We start from the raw sequence: 19,766 nt of genomic DNA, 5'->3' as shown, positions 1-19,766 counted from the left end.
GCTCTTATTAATAATGCTGCTATGAACATTCATGTACAAGTTTTTGTGTGAACATATGTTTTCATTTCTCTTGGGTGTATACTTAAGACTAGAATTACTGGGTCAAGTGGTAACTCTATGTTTAACTTTTTGAAGGACTGCCAAACTGTTTTCCAAAGAGGCCACACCACTTTATACTCTACCAGCAATGCATGAGAGTTCCAATTTCTCCATCTCCTCACCAACACTTGTTCTTGTTCATATTTTTTTTTTTTTTCTTTTTGCGGTATGCGGGCCTCTCACTGTTGTGGCCTCTCCCGTTGCGGAGCACAGGCTCCGGATGCGCAGGCCCAGCGGCCATGGCTCACGGGCCCAGCCGCTCCGCGGCATATGGGATCCTCCCAGACCGGGGCACGAACCCGTATCCCCTGCATCGGCAGGCGGACTCTCAACCACTGCGCCACCAGGGAGGCCCTTGTTCATATTTTTCATGGTCTGCATTCAGTGTATTCAGAAATGATATTGTTCATTTTTTGATCTGGGTGACCAAGAGAGGGAATATATAGAGAGAAGATAAGAAGATCAAGGACTGAGCCCTAACATTAGGGGATCAGAGAAGAGAAGCAGCAAGCCAAAGGAGATGAAAAAGAACAACTAATGCAGTAGGAGTATGTGGTATCCTGAAAGACAATTGAAGGAAGCATATAAAGGAAGAAGTGAGGGTCAGTTCTATCAAATGCTGCTGAGAAGTAAAATGAGGACTGAAAATGACTATTGGTTTCAGCAATGTGCATGTCATTGATGTGAGCAGTTTCAGTAGAGTGAGGGGGCAAACACCTAAGAGATAGTAGGAAGAGAGAAAAGACAGTAAGTGTAGAACTCTTTGGGGAAATTTTGCCAAAAAGAGAAGCAAAGAAGGATGAGCAGTGACTGGTGAAGGAAATAGGGTTAGGAGATTTTTGGTCCCTCCGTTTCCCTAAAAGCTCTCACTATCCCATGACTGAATTTCTAATAGAGCCCTACCTGCTGTAATACAGACATCATGTTCAACTGCTATAGACTGAGTGTTCATGTCCCCCCCAAATTCATATGTGAAATCCTAACCCCCAGTGTGAAGGTATTAAGCAGCAGGGCCTTTAAGAGGTGATTGGGACGTGAGAATGGAGCCCTCAAGAATGGGATTAGTAACTTATACAAGAGACTGCACAGAGTTTCCTCTCACCTTTCACCATGTGATGACATAGCAAGAAGATGGCTGTCTGTGACTGAGGAAATGGGCCTTCACCAGACACCAAATCTACTATTACCTTGACCTTGGACTTCCAGCCTCTGGAACTATGGGAAATAAATCCCTGTTGTTTATAAGCCACCCAGTCTATGGTAATTTGTTATAGAGGCCTGATGGACTAAGGCAGAAATAAATCATTTTCTGTCAAAGGTCTTTTTTCATTTGACATTTTTTTTTTAACCAAATACCTTTCCCAACTGGCAGGCCTGCTGTAAACTAGCTCATCTTTCTTCAACTTCATATCCTTGTACGTGTTCCTCCTCTCTTTCTGTATTGTCTGGTCTTTTATCTGTGCTCTGTAGATACACATTCCTTCCTGCTTCTGCCTCTGTGTCCATAGATGCATTGTTTTTACATTCCCTATCCAAATTCTTCAGGGCCTCACTCAAGGCTCACGACTTCTGCGAAGACTTTCTCATCTCCTTGACCTCTTTTGGCCCTGAATTTCCTGTGGTACTTAAAAATCAGTACTACACGATATCCCTCTTAATTCTACAATGCTGTATATCATTTGTGTGTGTGTGTGTGTGTATATATATATATATATATATATATATATATTTTTTTTTTTTTGGCGTTACGTGGGCCTCTCACTGTTGTGGCCTCTCCTGTTGTGGAGCACAGGCTCCGGACGCGCAGGCTCAGTGGCCATGGCTCACGGGCCCAGCCGCTCCGCAGCATGTGGGATCTTCCTGGACCGGGGCACGAACCCATGTCCCCTGCATCAGCAGGCGGACTCTCAACCACTGCGCCACCAGGGAAGCCCTGTTTTTCACTTTTTGAAAAGTCATATAGTAATAAGTACCTGCTTGTCGTATTCTAAGTAGACGTCAGCTGAAGCAAATCCACGAAGTGTTGTTTTCTTTCACATGCAACTTCCTAGCTTCTCTGGCAGACATGTGGTTTGGGCATGGGAAATTAATTTCTTAACACATTCCCAAGAAGCTGCTAGTTAAATGAGTGCCTGGATGAGAAGAAAATCATGAAGTCCAATGTGTGAGTGTAGTATTCTCTGGAACATGCTGTTCTGAGGTAAGGAAGGAGAAGAATTTTCCTGAAAAAGTGCTACATCCTAAAGGGAGAGGAAATATTTTTTAAGGTCTACCATGAGACCACTAGGTATGAGGCTTTCATAAGCAAGAGCAAGGTGAGTCTACCAGTTGTCCTAAGAGCATTTCCACATGATCACTATCAGCAAGCTCTGCCAAGAATTCGGATTATTTGTTAGCAAACTGAATCTCAAACTGTGTCAGTTGGGTTAATGAATAATTTATGAAAGTAAATGGAAACTTCTCAGTGGTGTAGGGAAATTCACCATTATTAACTGGAATAAAACTATGCTAGATCCTGGATTAAGCACATTTTTTTTTACTCTCTTACATTCCATTTTGTGATAAAAATGTTCACCATTAAAAAATAGATTCACATCAGGATTTATAACATCAAAGATGGTTTCCATGAGTTCTCCAGAATTGTCAAAACACACCTTTCCACCAAAAATATCAGGGCTAATTGTGAGCAAGAAGGTCTTGGAATGGGGAAGAATCAATCTCTGTAAAGTCTTTGGGCGCATCAGATTCTCTAGTCATCATAGTGCATTGCCATTGGCAGGAATATGAATGGGTCCTAGGTAAGTAAGAACATGATTTACAACTTGAGAATCCCCCAGAAATTAACCAGAAAGACCTGTGTTATTTCTGTTAGAAGTCCTTATATGGCAGCATCCCCCTTTTGAGACTACACCAGAGACTCCTGGTGATGACTTAACTTCTTCATGTTTTCTTTGAAACCTACTGCAATTTGGCTTGCTTTTTACCCCCAAGACAGGACTGATAGTAATGATATTATCTAAATGCCAACTCCACTGGTCTTTTCATTTTATTTTTACAGTTTGGAATCAAAATCCAATTTCTTACTCTGGCCTACAAAGCATAATCTGGCCCCTGCCTCACTCTCTGACCCCATCTCCTAGCACTCTCCACTTGTCCACTAAATGTTAGACACATTGACCTTATTACTGAGATTCCAGTGCTGTAAACTCATTCCCATCTCGGGAGCTTTGGCTCCACAGTTCCTTTTGTTTGGAAGGCTGATCTCTAGACCTTAACAGGATCACCTCCATCTCATCATTCGTGTCTCTAAGCTTGTATATCAACTATTTACAAAGGTCTTTCTTGACAACCCTAGTTGGAGCGGCTTTCACACTTACCAAGGTACTCTCTATTTTCTTACTCTGTCTTCTTCAAAGCATTTATTGGTATCAGAAATTATTTTTTCACATGTTTGTAATTTGTTCCTCTCACTAAAACTCCTTTAGGGAGGGACTCCATCTGATATAACACCAGTGTGCTGTCTCCATTTCCATTCCAGCTTATTAACCTTATTAATCATCAGTTTTAACCTTTGTCCATCTGACTGTGTCATTTGTTTAAATTCTGCCAGTGTGATATTCCTTTGGCAATGAGTAAACTGAGTTCACTGAACACTCACTGATAACCCATTGTGTCATTCATGAACATAAGTCTAATATCTACCCAATCTTGTACTCTTCCTACATCTTCCAAAAGCTAACAAAAGAACATGTAGATCTTGACTCTGAGGCATAATAATCTTTTGAACTAAAAAATTTCAAGTAAAGTCACTTGTAGCAGACATTTATTGTGTTGCTTCTCTGCCTCCCTCCTTTTCCTTTGGGACCTGCATCCCTTCATTTTGGGACTTGCTTCACTTCCCATTCTATCCTTGGGATCCAAAAGGGGGCTGCCGTCTTTGTACATGACCCACTTTTCTTGGCCTCAGTGATTGGTAGAGGGGTAGGTAATACCTCACCCAAGCTGCACTAATCAAAGGACCTCACTCCTGGGCTACAGTGGCTGGTTTTGTGATACTTAAAGTTTTTCAATAAGATTTGTTTTAAGTGGACTGGGGAGAGAAGACGTCTTCCTTTTTGGTCACAAAGATGAAGGATTATGAGTTTAGAGCTGCAGACAGCCTGTCCCCTGGCTTGTGGAAAAGTTACTTGGAGGTCATTAAAGCCACCCTCCCACCTCGTCCTCCTCCCTCCAACTGAAGAAGTGGAGATGAGAGATGGAGAGTTATGAAGGTGCTTGGACCCCAGGCACCAGCCATCCTGAAGACCATCCACATCCCTTTAGTGATTGATTATATTTCTACTTTTTGATATTCAGATATTCAGGCACTATTTTAGTTACTAAAATGCTGATTTTTGTTGTTGTTGGTGGTGTAATACTGTTAACTGAATATTTTTTAAAGCCCTGAAGTTTGAATTATTTTATTTTGTAATGTACCCAGAGAGTCATATTCTGCCTTAAAAGTTTGAATTGAATAAAGGTGCACTTTCTCTATGCCTATAATATCAAGATGAGGAAGAAAAGAGTAATTGATGAAGCAAAGCTTCTATTAGAAAAATAAATTCTACCTTGGTTCCAAGACTTTCTGAACTAGTGGAATAAAAAATGGCATATTGTAATTGAAACTGGTAATCTTTAGTTTTACACTGATGAACTAAAAGAAGGTAAAGGCAAACAGGAAACATTTTTTAAACAACTAAATAAGTTTCTTTCAAGACAATGTTGTCTCTGTCTCTTAAAAATTAAAAAAAAATGTCCCCAAAGTTTTCCTCCAAGTTATCAAAAAAGAAATGGGATCTTTTTTTGAAGATAAAATAGCCAGAAGGAAATACTTGGACTACTGTAGATTCTGAAAGAGGTATATACTTATTGCTCAAAAACATACTTACAACCTAACACCATTTATTGAGTTTGTTTTACAATATAAGATTGAAATCTTGTAAATGATCAAATGACATTTTAATTTTATGATTGATTAATTTTTTTATATCTTTAATGAAATGTTTATTTTAAATAGTGCTTTATTTTATTTTCTAATTTATATGAGAATGAGAATATATATTTAATATATTAATATATTATTAATATATAATTAATATATATTAATTATATATATTAATATATATAATATAATATATATTAATATATTAATATATTAATATATTTAATATAATATAAATATATATATATTTAATATATATATAATATATATAAATATATATTTAATATATTTAATAGCTATAGTTTTCAATTAATTGTATGTTAGAAATGGATTATGTCATTGATTTTTTTAATGAAATATGAATAGTCTATAATTTAATTTTATAATTTATAACTTCTCTTTTCTTTGAGATAGTTTTTGTCTCTTGTACCTGTAAATCATGGCCTAGTACAGTTATTATACTCTACCTTTGAGGTAGATAAATGAATAAAATTATATATTTTCAGTTAAGATTACAATAAAAATATTTTTAAATACTTATTTTACTGGAAAAATAAACTCAGACTTTATGCTCTTCTTTGAAACATTTCTATTGACGGGAGTTTTGCTGTATAAAGTGTAAGGTGAGCTGTCTAGCCAGACAAACGATTCTATGGTCATGTTCACTTGTGTTTGTTTGCAACCTATGATGCCTTTCTGTCAATATTTCTAGGTCTTCCTTCTACCTGGCAAACTAATTTAACTAGCTTTTAATATTAACATGTCTAAACTATAGGAACCAAACAGAGACAATAACATGACAGGGTTTAAGATAAGATTTTTGAAATCAGATACGAAATGTTTAACAGAAAGGTTCCAAGTTCTGAGGAGGATATTTAGAATTGCAAATAATGTATCCACTACACAAGGCATTTGTATTTCAAGACTAACCATCAGTACTGAGGTTGAGGACTCATGACTTTCCCAAGCAATAGATGCCATAGAATAGACCTGGTCCTTCCACTGGAATGTGTGACATGTCTAGGTAAGTCCTGCACTACTGTCTTGCTGACAAAAGTAAAGAAGCCCTTTTCTTTGTGGGATTTGTGCTGACTTTCATTTTTTAGGTAAGCAGCCCCTACGTAATTATAATACAAGCATGAAATGCCTCGTTACTCAACACCAAGTGACCTGAGAATGAGATAAGAATAAGCCAAGTTGTCTAGAGATCTGATTGTTCACCTAAGCCTTAAAATATAGACTTCCTTTCAAAATATCAGGATGTTTCAGAATTCTAGATATGTTCTATTTTCTCATTTCAGTGGGTATGGGGGAATTATACATTTTTTATATGTGTCTTACGGCCACACATTTCAAGAAGCACATTTGAGCGAAATTCTCTTGCTTCTTTGTGCAGTACTGCTTTTAGACCCAGAGCAGAGGGGCCTTGCCCTGGACCCCAGAACTCAACCAGTGGTGACTTTGCCCTGAGGGGACTTTAGGAAATGTCTGTAGACCTTTTTGATTGTCAGTCCAGGAGTGGTGTGGTGATACTAGTATTTTGTGTGTGGAAGCCAGGGGTGATACTGAACATCCTACAGTGCCCAGGACAGCCCCGCACAGCAAATAATTATCTGGAATAAAATGTCAGTAGTGCCAAAGGTGAGAAACCCTGATTTCGAGGGACCACTCTGGTCTTTCTTCTTAGCTGTGCCTCACCTCATGGGGCAAAGAGTCTGCCCACCAGAGGTATGCCCACCTGGGGCCCGGTGAACTGTTTTCAAAGTGTGGTCCCAGACCACAGCATCTGTATCACCTGGCATCTTGTTAGATAGGCAAATTGGGGGCCCCATCTCAGACTTATCAAACCTGGAAATCTGGGTATGGGGCCAACAATCTTTGTTGTAACTGGTGCTCCAGTTGATTCTAATGAATGCTAAAGTTTGAAAACCACTGTTCCAAGGAGTCCAAGAATTCTATATTTGAACCTAAAAGATATGTTGATCAAGATGGTAAGATAGAATATGTTTTCTTTAACAGCTTGTTAACTTGATTTATAATATCTAAATATGTAGACATACAGTATATGGGCCTCCATTTATACTCTCGCTCTGGGCCCCTCAAATGTTTGGGATGGGTCTATGTCTTAGTTTTCTCGCACTGTCAAAAGAGGGCATTGGAGTAGATTTTTGCTTACATTTCCTTCTCTGTATATGATTTCATAGCTGCTCTAGAAGCATTTGGGTCTGACTGCATTCCCTGCTCAGACTCCCTTAGGATACAGTGACTTTGATACTTCATCACTAGCAAGATGCTTTTTTGCTCTTTTGCTCTCTACCCAACAGGATTTGTCTTTTGATATAATATGGAAAAAGATAAGTCAAATGCATCACCAACTGTTAAACAAAATTTGAGCAGTTAAGTTCCAGATATGTTTTAATAGCATGACTTACATTATGTATGTAGTTATAAAAATTAAAAAGTATAGACAAACCTACCCTTGATAAGTTTGTAAACTGACATTACTCTTTGAAGGGGAAATTCATAAAAAATTTACATTTTGATTCAATAATTTTATTTCTAGGAATTTATTCTCAATTCACATGTGTGCATGTAAGCAAAGGTGAATGGTTAAGAGTATTAACTGCTGCTTTTTTGTTATAGCCAGAAATTGGAAACAGCCTCAGTAGTGGATTGGTAAAGTAAATGTACATCCATATAATGGAACACTTTGCAGCTATGGAAAGAACATGGTGTGTGCCCTTAATAGAGGAGGGCTGCATAATGTTCATAGTGTTAGAAGTGGTACTCTGATGTCAGACCAAAGGGACTCACTACCAGAGCTGTGTGACCTTGGGAAAATTACTTATTCTCACGTTGCCTCAATTTTTTCATCTCCAAAATGGGGAATAATAATAAAGCATACTTCACAAAGTTGTTGAGAGGATTAAATAATATGAAACAAATTACTAATCTTTTAGTGCTTGCCCTACAGAAAATAGTTATTAGTTAACAATATATAATTGTTATTATTATTATCTAGCTATTATTATGCAAAAACTTCCAAGATAAATCATTAAATGAAAACATCCTCAACACCACACAGAACAATGTGTATAGACTAAAAGAAGAGGGGTGTATGTACAAGGACTACAGAAAAAGCTTGGCAAGAATACTCAAATGCTATTTACAGTGATGGTTTTTATACATCTTGGATGGGAAGGATATTTTTTCATTGTATAATGTTTGGGTTTTTTCCATGTATAAGTATTACTTTCATGATTTTAAAAATTATTTAAAGAAAAAAATAAAAGTTGAAATCACACAGATGCTCAGATTCTGTATAATGGCAGAAGCCGACATATGGATTCGCTGATATTTTTTTAATGGGCCATAAGATGACATTTCTAGGGCTGAAAGATTTATTTTTGTGCATGAGAAGCATGCTAGGGTTTAAGAATTTCATGGGAAACTAACTTTTGTAATGATATTCCCTTCTTGTTGATGATGAATTTCTTAGATTTTCCGCTTGGTGTAACTGAGAGATTCAGGCTAAATTGCCTTTCTTGTTGGAGGTTAATTAATGAAATGCAAAAACATCCCTTGAGGTGACTGAAGGGACCTTGCGAGTTGAAAGACTGAAGCATCCTTTGCAATGATTTTCCTATCTAGCATCAGTGCAAATCCTGTGCTGACTTGTCCCCATGCAAGTCCCTCTTGCCCTGTGAATATCTGCCTAAAGAATGATTTCATTAAATAACAAACCTGAAGCTGATCTTCCTTTGGCTTTTTGGGAGTAAGATGCCTGGATTTAGGAGGCCACAGATTGTTCTATTGCAGAAAGGAATTCTCAGGATGCAGGTATCAAGAGAAACACCATGAGTGGTGTGTGTGGCCTCTGATTTTTGTATTTTCCATCCCACTGTGCCTCTGCATACAGCACTTCTGGGATTACTGAAAAGCCAGAGCCTCATTTTGGTGAAGGAAAGAATTCTCATTTTGCAGTAGGTTTTGTGACATCTTCAAATATAAAACAGTTCATTCAAGTTTCTAAATAAATTAAAGCTTGTGCGATGCTTCTTAAAGCATGGGCAGGATTTATGCCGTTTGTTCTTTTTTTTTTTTTTTTTTTTTTTTTTTTTTTTCTTTTTGCGGTATGCGGGCCTCTCACTGTTGTGGCCTCTCCCGTTGCGGAGCACAGGCTCCGGATGCGCAGGCCCAGCGGCCATGGCTCACGGGCCCAGCCGCTCCGCGGCATATGGGATCCTCCCAGACCGGGGCACGAACCCGTATCCCCTGCATCGGCAGGCGGACTCTCAACCACTGCGCCACCAGGGAGGCCCATGCCGTTTGTTCTTAAATGATTAGAATTCATCCATGATTAAGGACTCTGTTTTGTTTTTAATCTTTGGTTCTTATTCTATCCTCAAGTCTTTTCTTTAGAGGGTTTTATTCTTTTTAAAATAACTGGATTTGGGGAGGTTTTTGTTTCTTTTATTTTCTATTCTGTAATGACAGTAGTTTTAAAATAATCGATAACCCGGGGAAGTGATCATTTTTCTTTCAATGCCACTGAATCTAACTTTTCTTCCCTTCCTGTGCCCCCCCTTTTTACAAAAAATTGGCATTCCATTATCAAAAAAAGAAAGTCACTAAGCTCACAGGCTTGATGCTGCTACAACTTCAAGATTTCCAGGTTCATTTGAATCCTCAGCACTGCTTGCCATTCTTTTTAAGTTATCTTTGATGTGTTTCTCCAAATACTTCCACCAGGGAACAATTTCATATACACGTCACTTTCCTCACCATCGTGCACCCCTGCCACCACCACCCCACCTTCATTCGAGGAGCCCCCCTCGTACTTGAAAAGAAAAGACTATCGGATTGTCTGATTTGAATTCTCTTGAATTCTCTCCCCATCTCCAAATCCAACTAAGTACCTGCTTCCTTCTCTCCTACTTCCAGATTCAGAAGGAGCCCTCGTTCCTCCTATCTAAAATGAATTCCTCTACCTCTTCTACCCTTCATAGCATCAGGTGATAAAAATCCAAAAGATTTTCTTCAAATATGGATTGCCTAAGTGAACCAATTATTTCATGAGGAATAGGATATTTTACACAAAAATGCAAACACTTTTGAAACCTAAGGTTTTAAATCTTGGGTACATCTTGGGTACAAGCATATTTATTTGATGATTGAATGAGACATTGACAGGAAAGTACTGGTGGAGTTTGAGTGAGAATATGGGTAAACAGCAAAATGATGTTGTCTAACTCCTGTCTCTACTTTCTAGAGACCTTCCTAATTTTTAGTGCATGAAGATTCTGCAGTATGTTGAAAAAATTCCACTTACAATTTTATACTGTCTGAGCAGACTCTAAATGGCCATTGATTCTCTTTACTTATTATTTATTTTAAGGTATTGCTTTATTGCAGGAATACATTGGGCAAGAAAAGTGAAGGAAAAAATACTCCAGGCAGATAAATTTTATTTTACTTTTGATCCCTGCCTAAAGTTGTTCTTGTTTTTTAGGTATTGGAACTTTTACATCGTATATGTTAGAATTCCAACACCTCACAAAGTTCAAATACATGTCAGCAGAGAGAATGACTAAAATAGCTGTAACAGTGTGGATCTTAATTGCTTCAGGATACTTTTAGTAACTTCCCCTCTTGCTGATCACATTCCATGCCAAACTTCTTCGAATACTAATCCCCCTCTTTAAATATTGGCTGATAATTTAATGATTCTTTTTATAAGAGAGTAAGTGCTAAATAATGATATTGCCTGGTCAAAGATCATTGTACTTTGAATATTTATCTGGTATTTGCCCTTCTATCAGAGAACCATCTGTGACCAAACTGATACAGGAACAGGAGCAAGACCAGCAGTGGCTGACATTGCACTCCGACTGGGAAAGCCTTAATGGGACCACTTTGCATGAACTACTGGTAAAAGGGTAAGACACCCATCACTAGAGCTGTGTAGAGTGGATCATGGAGCAAACATCTATCATCAGGACCCTTCTTCTGTTTCTAATTTAAGATAATCCACATTTGTCACATCAAAAAGGAGCTTCCATAGAATAGCTATGGGCCTTTATATTTCAACATCATTTGGCTTTTTTTCTTCTTTGTAGACATAGATCTTTTTCTCTTGGCTAATTACATTTTTCTTTAATGATGATTGCAGAAACTATCATGCTTAAGGAGGAGGAACTTGGGTTCTAATCTTGGAGTTTTTTTCACATCCTATTAAAAATAAATTCTTAATATCTATACTTTCTGCAGATGTTACATGGGACTAGTTAACAGAAGAAATTGAAATAATGGCAACTGATAAAACTTGGAGAGCCTGAGGAAAAAACAGACACAAAATAAAATTATAATCAAGTAACCTTGAAAATATACTTCTGAAAAATTTCCCCTAAAAAATCATGGCAACATTGCCTCCTTCATCTTGGGTAGGGATGCAGGAGAAAGGTAAACTGAGGGAATTAACACTCATTTAGTGCTTGTTACATTATAGGGACATAGCTATAGAGTATTTAAATAACTTGCTCAAAATTCACAGCTCACAGATGATAAGTAATAGTCTCTGAGCTCAAACCAAGTTTATCTGACTCCAAAGCTTTTAATAAATGTTAGAGAAATCAGTACATAAGAATTCTAAAGAATAATACTAAAGGTGGGCCATTTCTCTTTGTAATGTCTTGACATTTTCCCCATAGACCAAACTTGCAACCAAATTTCTGAATAGTTGTCAACTGAAGTACTTCCTCCAATGACCTGAGTCTTTCAACAGTGATTTGTTTCCCCAAACTGGGACTGCCAGAAAATCCCTTTCAGTTCAGATAGATAGGTAGATAGATAGATAGATAAACTCATTCTAAGTTGGGAGTTGGTGGACGTGTCCTAGTCCTGCCTTGCTAACTAGATATGTGATCTTATAAACCGCGATTTCCTTTAAAATAAGAGTTGAGATACATAGTCTTTGGTCTTTTCCTGTTCCTAAAAGCTATGACTTTAAGATCTAACAAATAACAACTAATTATTTGTATCTCTTCTATGCCGGGTTCATTGTTAAGCTCTGCGGGGATGTAGAAGTGGATGAGGGGGCCAAGGACCGTGGTCTCAGGAAACATACATTGTAGAGGTGGACAGAGAGACTCTAAGCTAATAATAAACAAAATGAATTTCAGATATTTGGAAGTGTTACAAACAAACTAAGGATAACGAAATAGAGAGTGAGGAGGAGATATGACTTCAGGTTGTGAGAAGGCAAAACGCAAATGTTCTTTTTCTGTATTATATAATTTATTGTATACACATATCCCCATGCAAATTTAGCAAGAAATGGAAAATACAGTAAATCTTCAAAAAAGAATGTGGAAATGACATAGTTAAGGTTGTTTTTCTTTCTTCTGACATATCTAGGATTCTAAGCATGTCATAGTATTTTTGACAGTCCCAACATATTTTTTTTTCTTTTAAATTTGCATTGTGAATAAATGCTTGGAAGAGAACTTTGTGGTTAAAACTTAGTGTACCCTAAGCTGAATTCTCTTGTGCAGCCACATTGATAGATGCTTAAACCATGTTCTTGCCTTCAAAGCTAAACTCTAATTTTTAGAAAGTTCTTCCTTTCCTGAATGCACTTTTTCTATAAGTTCTCCCTACTGATTCTGATCCTGCCATCTAGAGTTACATGGGATGAATTTAATCCCCTTCTTCCTGTCAGCTAATCATAGATACACAGTTTAACACTGAAAGTCCCAGCAACATAGAAAATAAATATATGGTTACCAAAGGGGAAAGGGACGGAGGGAGGGACAAATTAGGAGTATGGGATTAACAGATAACAGACTAGTATACATAAAACAGATAAGCAATAAAGATTTACTGTATAGTATGGGAAATTATATTCAATATCTTATAATAACCTATAATGGAATATAATCAGAATAAAAGTGAATCACTATGGTGTATACCTGAAACTAACACAATATTATAAATCAACTATACTTCAACTTAAAAAAAAAGATAATAAAAAAGTCTCAAGATTCTTTTCTAGTCTAAATATTCAATTCCTTTCTCTGTTCTCTAACTTTCTGAAGTAATATTTTATTTCTCTCAAGCTATTTCTCAGCGTCATTTGGACATACATGTCCTCTTCATAAGCATAAAAGTCTGACATGCTTCCTCCTCACCATACATTCTGAGAAGCAGACTAATGCCTTTCCTTTTCCTCTGCCTACTTTGAAAATCATTGAGTCAGTATTATGGGTGGTGTCACCAGCCAAGATGATGTGGGAAACTTTGCTAACAATAGTTTCTCTTCCCACAAATGTGAAAGTGTATAATGATGATATTAAATACACTTAAAACAAGTACATCCTTCATATACCTCCACCTCCAAGGTGATATCTGACCACAGCCCTGCCTTGAGAATTCCTGACTTAAGTATAAGCTATTTCTTGCCTTTCACTGGTAAAGTGTTTGAAGTGAACAATAAATATGTAACTGAATATTATGCCCTTTTATGTTTCCAAATCTAGGCAGTCCTGTCACAGCAGAAGTAAGATTTCTCTTCTATGTACTAAACAAGGTGAGCGAATTAGTGGTGTAACAATGGGATATGAACTTAATTTAACTGGATTGGCTCAAGGGAAAAAATGATCACTTGTACATGACAGCAAAGATGCAAGCATCTAGCTGGTTTTGGTAGTGAGTCACATACTGTTTCCTGCTCCTTGGTAGACTGTGGGCGCCGCCCTGCTGCCCGAATGAACAAGAGGATCCTTGGGGGTCGGACAAGCCGCCCAGGAAGGTGGCCCTGGCAGTGTTCCCTGCAGAGTGAACCCAGTGGTCACATTTGTGGCTGTGTCCTCATTGCCAAGAAGTGGGTTCTGACAGTCGCCCACTGCTTCGAGGGGTAAGCTGCACCTTTTCTTTTGCTTTGCCTGATCGTTTTGTCACTTGGGTATTTTTTTTTTAACATCTTTATTGGAGTATAATTGCTTTACAATGGTGTGTTAGTTTCTGCTTTATAACAAAGTGAATCAGCTATACATATACATATATCCCCTCCCTCTTGCGTCTCCCTCCCTCCCACCCTCCCTATCCCACCCCTCTAGGTGGTCACAAAGTACCGAGCTGATCTCCCTGTGCTATGCGGCTGCTTCCCACTAGCTATCTATTTTACATTTGGTAGTGTATATATGTCCATGCCACTCTCTCACTTTGTCCCAGCTTACCCTTCCCCCTCCCGATATCCTCAAGTCCATTCTCTAGTAGGTCTGTGTCTTTATTCCCGTCTTGCCCCTAGGTTCTTTATGACCTCTTTTTTTTTTTTCTTAGATTCCATATATATGTGTTGGCATATGGTATTTGTTTTTCTCTTTCTGACTTACTTCACTCTGTATGACAGACTCTAGGTCCATCCACCTCACTACAAATAACTCAATTTCGTTTCTTTTTATGGCTGAGTAATATTCCATTGTATATATGTGCCACATCTTCTTTATCCATTCATCCGATGATGGACACTTAGGTTGCTTCCATCTCCTGGCTATTGTAAATACAGCTGCAATGAACATTTTGGTACATGACTGTTTTTGAATTATGGTTTTCTCAGGGTATATGCCCATATGGCATTCTGTAATTCAGTGCAAAATCCACAGTTGATCTCCTTTCCAGGTCCTTATCTGCTTAGATTTTTCTACCCTTGGTGTTATCATCCTATATAGGTGCTGCTCATTTATTGGCAACAGATGTATATTGCTTATGATTTATGTCCTAAGGAGGGAGGAAGAGGAAGAAGTTTAGAAGATTGACTCTCTAGCCAGCTTTAGTCTCTTTTCTAGCCCTCTTAAGTACATCAAATGCATATGAATTTAAACAGAGCAGACTTACATAGATACTACAGTGAGGTTAGGATGCTTGAGGAATTGGTGAGGAGTTTGGGAAGTAGAGTGAAAAGTATAATATGTGGGGCTTCCCTGGGGCGCAGTGGTTGAGAGTCCGCCTGCCAATGCAGGGGACACGGGTTCATGCCCCGATCTGGGAAGATCCCACATGCCCAGCGGAGCAGCTGGGCCCGTGAGCCATGGCCGCTGAGCCTGCACGTCCAGAGCCTGTGCTCCGCAACGGGAGAGACCACAACAGTGAGAGGCCCGTGTACTGCAAAAAAAAAAAAAAAATATATATATATATATATATATATATATATATATATAATATGTGTGTTAGGGCTGTCCAGAGAAACAGACCAATGAGAGAGAGAGAAAGAGTTTTCCGGGAATTGGCAAACATTCCTGGGGGCTTGGTGAGTCTAAAGTCTGATGGGGTGGCAGGCAGGCTGGAGACTCAGGGAAGAGCTGCAGTTCAAGTCCAAAGGCAGCATGCTGGCAGAACTCCTTCTTGCTCTGGGGAAATCAGTCTTTGCTCTATGAAAGTCTCCAACTGATTGGGTAAGGCCCACCCACATTATGGAGGGTAACCTGCTTTACTAATAGTCCACCATTTTGAATGCTAATCTCTTCCAAAAAAACACCTTCACAGAAACATCCAGAAAAATGTTTGGCCAAATATTGGAGCACCACGGTCCAGCCACTTGTCACATAAAATTAATCATTGCAAAATACCTAAAGGGAGCAGAAAAATAAGACCAAGGGGAAACCTACCCCAAGTTGACAAACATCACTGCAGAAGGTCCTTGTCTATTTCAACTGTTGTTGTATATTTTAGGAGCAAAAAAAAAAAAAAAAGACTCCTAACCAAACAATAACAAAATAACAACAACAAACAACAACCATTTTTTATGCCCAGGAAGATTCTGGAGATTAGACATCTAGACAGGAAATAGCTTGTGGTTTGTCTCTGCTCAGCAATGTCTGGGGACTCTGCTGGAAGGTACTAAGGTTCTAGGGGCTGGCACCACCTGAAGTCTGGCAGTGGATGCTGCCTGTTGGCAGGGGCATTTGTTTCTCTCCAAGTGAGACTCACAGCATCCTCCAAAGTGAGAGTCCCAAAAAGGGAGCCAGGAGGAAGCCTTTTTTGATCCAGCCTCCAGAGACACACAACATTACTTACACTATGGAGTTGGTCAGAGCTGTCACAGCCCCACCCAGATTCAAAGGGAAGAAACATAGAACTCTTCTCTCAGCGAGAGGAGTGGCAAAGTATTTGAGGACATGTTTGAAAAACCACCATACCACCCATTTTCTTCTTTTTATTTTTAATGATTTTACTTTATTTAAAAGTAATAATAGGGCCTCCCTGGTGGCGCAGTGGTTGAGAGTCCGCCTGCCGATGCAGGGGATACGGGTTCGTGCCCCGGTCTGGGAGGATCCCATATGCCGCGGAGCGGCTGGGCCCGTGAGCCATGGCCGCTGGGCCTGCGCGTCCGGAGCCTGTGCTCCGCAACGGGAGAGGCCACAACAGTGAGAGGCCCGCATACCGCAAAAAAAAAAAAAAAAAAAAAAGTAATAATAAATAATAGCAAAAATTTAACACAAATAACTCACAGTTCTATCACCTCATTAAATTGATTATTTTCATTTTACCAGGTTAATTTATAGAAAAAAATGCAATTTCATTTTTTTGCCTATTTGTCTATTATTATTTTTTCTCAGCTTTGCCACTTACTGTGTCAATTTATGAACTTCTTTGGGCCAAGTTTCCTCATCTATGAAATGAGGGAAATAACAGTCTTTAACTCACAGGGTTGGTGCAGGCATCAAGTGAGATAGCCTATGTAAAACCTTAAGAACCATGCCTGATACCAATCAGTAAGACATCAATAAAGGTAAATTTTTCTTTTTAAAATATTATTACTAAAAACATGCATTCAGGGACTTCCCTGGTGGTGCAGTGGTTAAGAATCCGCCTGCCAATGCAGGGGACACCGGTTGGAGCCCTGGTCCGGGAAGATCCCACATGCCGCAAAGCAACTAAGTCCATGCGCCACTACTGAGCCTGCACTCTAGAGCCTGCGAGCCACAGCTACTGAGCCCATGAGCCACAACTACTGAAGCCTGTGTGCCTAGAGCCCATGCTCCGCAATAAGAGAAGCCACCGCAATGAGAAGCCCACGCACTACAATGGAGAGTGGCCCCCACTCACTGCAACTAGAGAAAGCCTGCACACAGCAACGAAGACCCAACGCAGCCAAAAATAAATAAAACAACAACAAAAAAACGCATGCATTCTGACTTTTCCCGTAGCATTATGGCATGAATATTTTTTCATTTTGCTAGCTCAATTTTTATCTCCTTCCATACTCTCTCTCCTTTGCTTTCTCATCATCCTCAAGATCACCCCTAGTGATTGTTCCTCCACAGCTATAAACACATATTTTTCACGGGGTGTCATTTATTTTTACAATTTGAAATCACACGCTATACTTTTGTTTGTAAGTTTCTTTTCTCATGTAGCAGTATATAATGGACATCCCCTCCAAATCAATTGATGGAGCTCTAGCTCATTCTTTTTCAAAGCTAAATGATATTCCATCATAGAGATTCACCATACTTTTTTTATGGACATTGATAGACATTCACGTTAGTTGATGGACATTCACGTTAGTTCCAGTTTGCTATCACTTTAACAACACTGCAATACATCTTCTTATGCAAAGCTATTCACCTATTGGTACTCTTGTTTCTACAGAATAGAGTCCCAGAACGTATATTCATCTCCATATGAGGGTTAAAGAAATGAATATATGTTTCCTTTCTTGGAATGCTAACCTAGTGAGACAGACATTTAAACAAGTAATTAGAATATGAGAAGTGATTATAAAATGGAAATGTGTATATCTAGCTATTTGATTTCTCTTTTTGGGGAAATATAATGTAAAAAATCAAACCAGAACCTCCTCTTGAGAACTTTTAATGTGTAAGAACGACCCCAGATGATTGGAAGAGTCTGTGTAGTATGTCAGGAAATACATTGCAATGTTATTGCTTTGGAAGGGGCCAGATGTTTCCAGATGTCTTTTCCAGTTCTGATTTATAACTCCATGATAAGCAGAAGATTGTACCAGCAAGAGTACATTTATCAAAAGACGATTACCTAAATGAATCCAACAGCTCTTTAAGGGAATAACACTTTATATGCTAATTCATCCAGTTCATGCACCGCTTTTGTCATTTCCATATGTGGTATCCAAGTTTTGTCTTTCACTGACAGATCTGTGAAGTTAAGGAGAAACCTTGCAATAGAGAAGAAATGTGTTTATAATTAAGGAAATGGATATTCTATCAAAGGCCCTGGTAAAATTTCATGGAACATTAGACTTCACAGAACTGTCAAGTGGGGCCTGGCCTATCCATAAGAAGTTAGAAATTGCCCAACTTCAAACAAGTCTTTTCTTGAATGTGTGCTAATAACTTCTATTTTACAATCTTTCCAGTGGCCCTGAAAACTTTTGAGAACCTCTAATTGTAAGCCTTACTCTCTGTAGGATCCATCAATTGCTGGAATTAATGGGATTTACTTCATATCCTGATTCCATACTTTGGCAAGGGCCAGTGTGACCCATCTGTAGTTCTTTTCAAGCCTGTCTCTTTTAATTATATTCATGGAAAAAAAGGATATGTCTTGCTCCTGAATGGAAAGGTATTTAAAAATCCCAAAGGAAAATTAAAAACATGAGGTACTAAGTTGATCAGATGAAGTCCCAGATGCCATGGTAACAGTTCAATTTCCACAGCTCTAAGGAAGAAAGACCTTGAGTTTCAGGGGTAATTTTACAAGCAATTTCCCTGCCTTCTTCCACCTCCAGGAGACTTAAGGATGAACTTCCTAGGTTGGCACACAACTAGTAATTATCAGAAGTGCCTGATTCCTCTCCAGGAAATCTGCATGAAAAACTATCCTTTTACTATATGATCACAACCCTTAACCCTGCCAGGTCACCCATGTCTTGATTTCTACCGCACCAGCTCTTCACTCCAACAAGACTTGTGTTTGCTTGTCTGCGCACCTCCTCCTATTGTCTCAGTCCATCTGTCTCCTCCTCATCTTGTTTCTTTCTCCAGGTAACCTAGGGCACTGGGATCATCACTTCAGTCCTCTCACCAGGACCTTCAACTTCTTTGCCCCTAGATCTTTCTGCCATACACACCACGCAGACCTCCAACTAAGAGTCAATATGAAGAGCACGTTTTCAATCCTATATTCATGCTCTTCCGAACTGAGGAGAACATTACCCAAGGATGCAGATTAGTGTCATGCCTGACTTTCAGCATCCATTGGACCCTTAATATTACTCAATAACCTTTTCACCTATTTCTGGACAGCTCCCTTTCTCATTCTCCACAGAAAAAAACCATTGACTTACCCACCTGTACTGATCTAACAGTCTTTTAATACAGTCAGGAAAAGAAGTGAGAGGTTTGGTCTGACGTTTTATTACTGAGCCCATGTCGTGTTCTCATGGTTACTTCTTTATCTTCTAGGTGCATATAAACCATGCCATTCATTTGCAATTTTTTCTTTCCATTGTGTCTACTTGAGAGATTTGATCCATTCCCATCAAGTACTAATGTCCACTAAAATAGGAATTCTCCATTTTGGATCCATACCTCCCCTGGGGTGCTGTTTTCCAGCATCACCGGTGAGTGAGCAATTGTGGTGACCCTGACCTGACTCCATGCTCCCCCACTGCCCTGCCCCCTAAGGAGGCATTCTCTGCATCCTC

The 19,766-nt window shown here is 38.8% G+C and overlaps 1 protein-coding gene across 2 annotated transcripts in view; it reads left to right on the top strand.

Moving 5' to 3' along the window:
• Nucleotides 1-19,766, top strand: part of CORIN (corin, serine peptidase) — a 229,245-nt gene that overhangs the window by 177,886 nt on the left and 31,593 nt on the right. For both annotated transcript variants that reach the window (XM_082638500.1, XM_082638499.1), the window contains 3 exons: nucleotides 10,903-11,019; nucleotides 13,618-13,667; nucleotides 13,820-13,994. In XM_082638500.1, the coding sequence (XP_082494626.1) occupies nucleotides 10,903-11,019; nucleotides 13,618-13,667; nucleotides 13,820-13,994 (342 nt within the window). The remainder of the gene's footprint in view (nucleotides 1-10,902; nucleotides 11,020-13,617; nucleotides 13,668-13,819; nucleotides 13,995-19,766) is intronic.

The sequence above is a fragment of the Mesoplodon mirus genome (assembly GCF_964341445.2).
Source record: "Mesoplodon mirus genome assembly, chromosome: 2".
NCBI classification, from domain to species: Eukaryota; Metazoa; Chordata; class Mammalia; order Artiodactyla; family Ziphiidae; genus Mesoplodon; species Mesoplodon mirus.
This window is presented reverse-complemented; position numbering and strand designations above follow the sequence as displayed.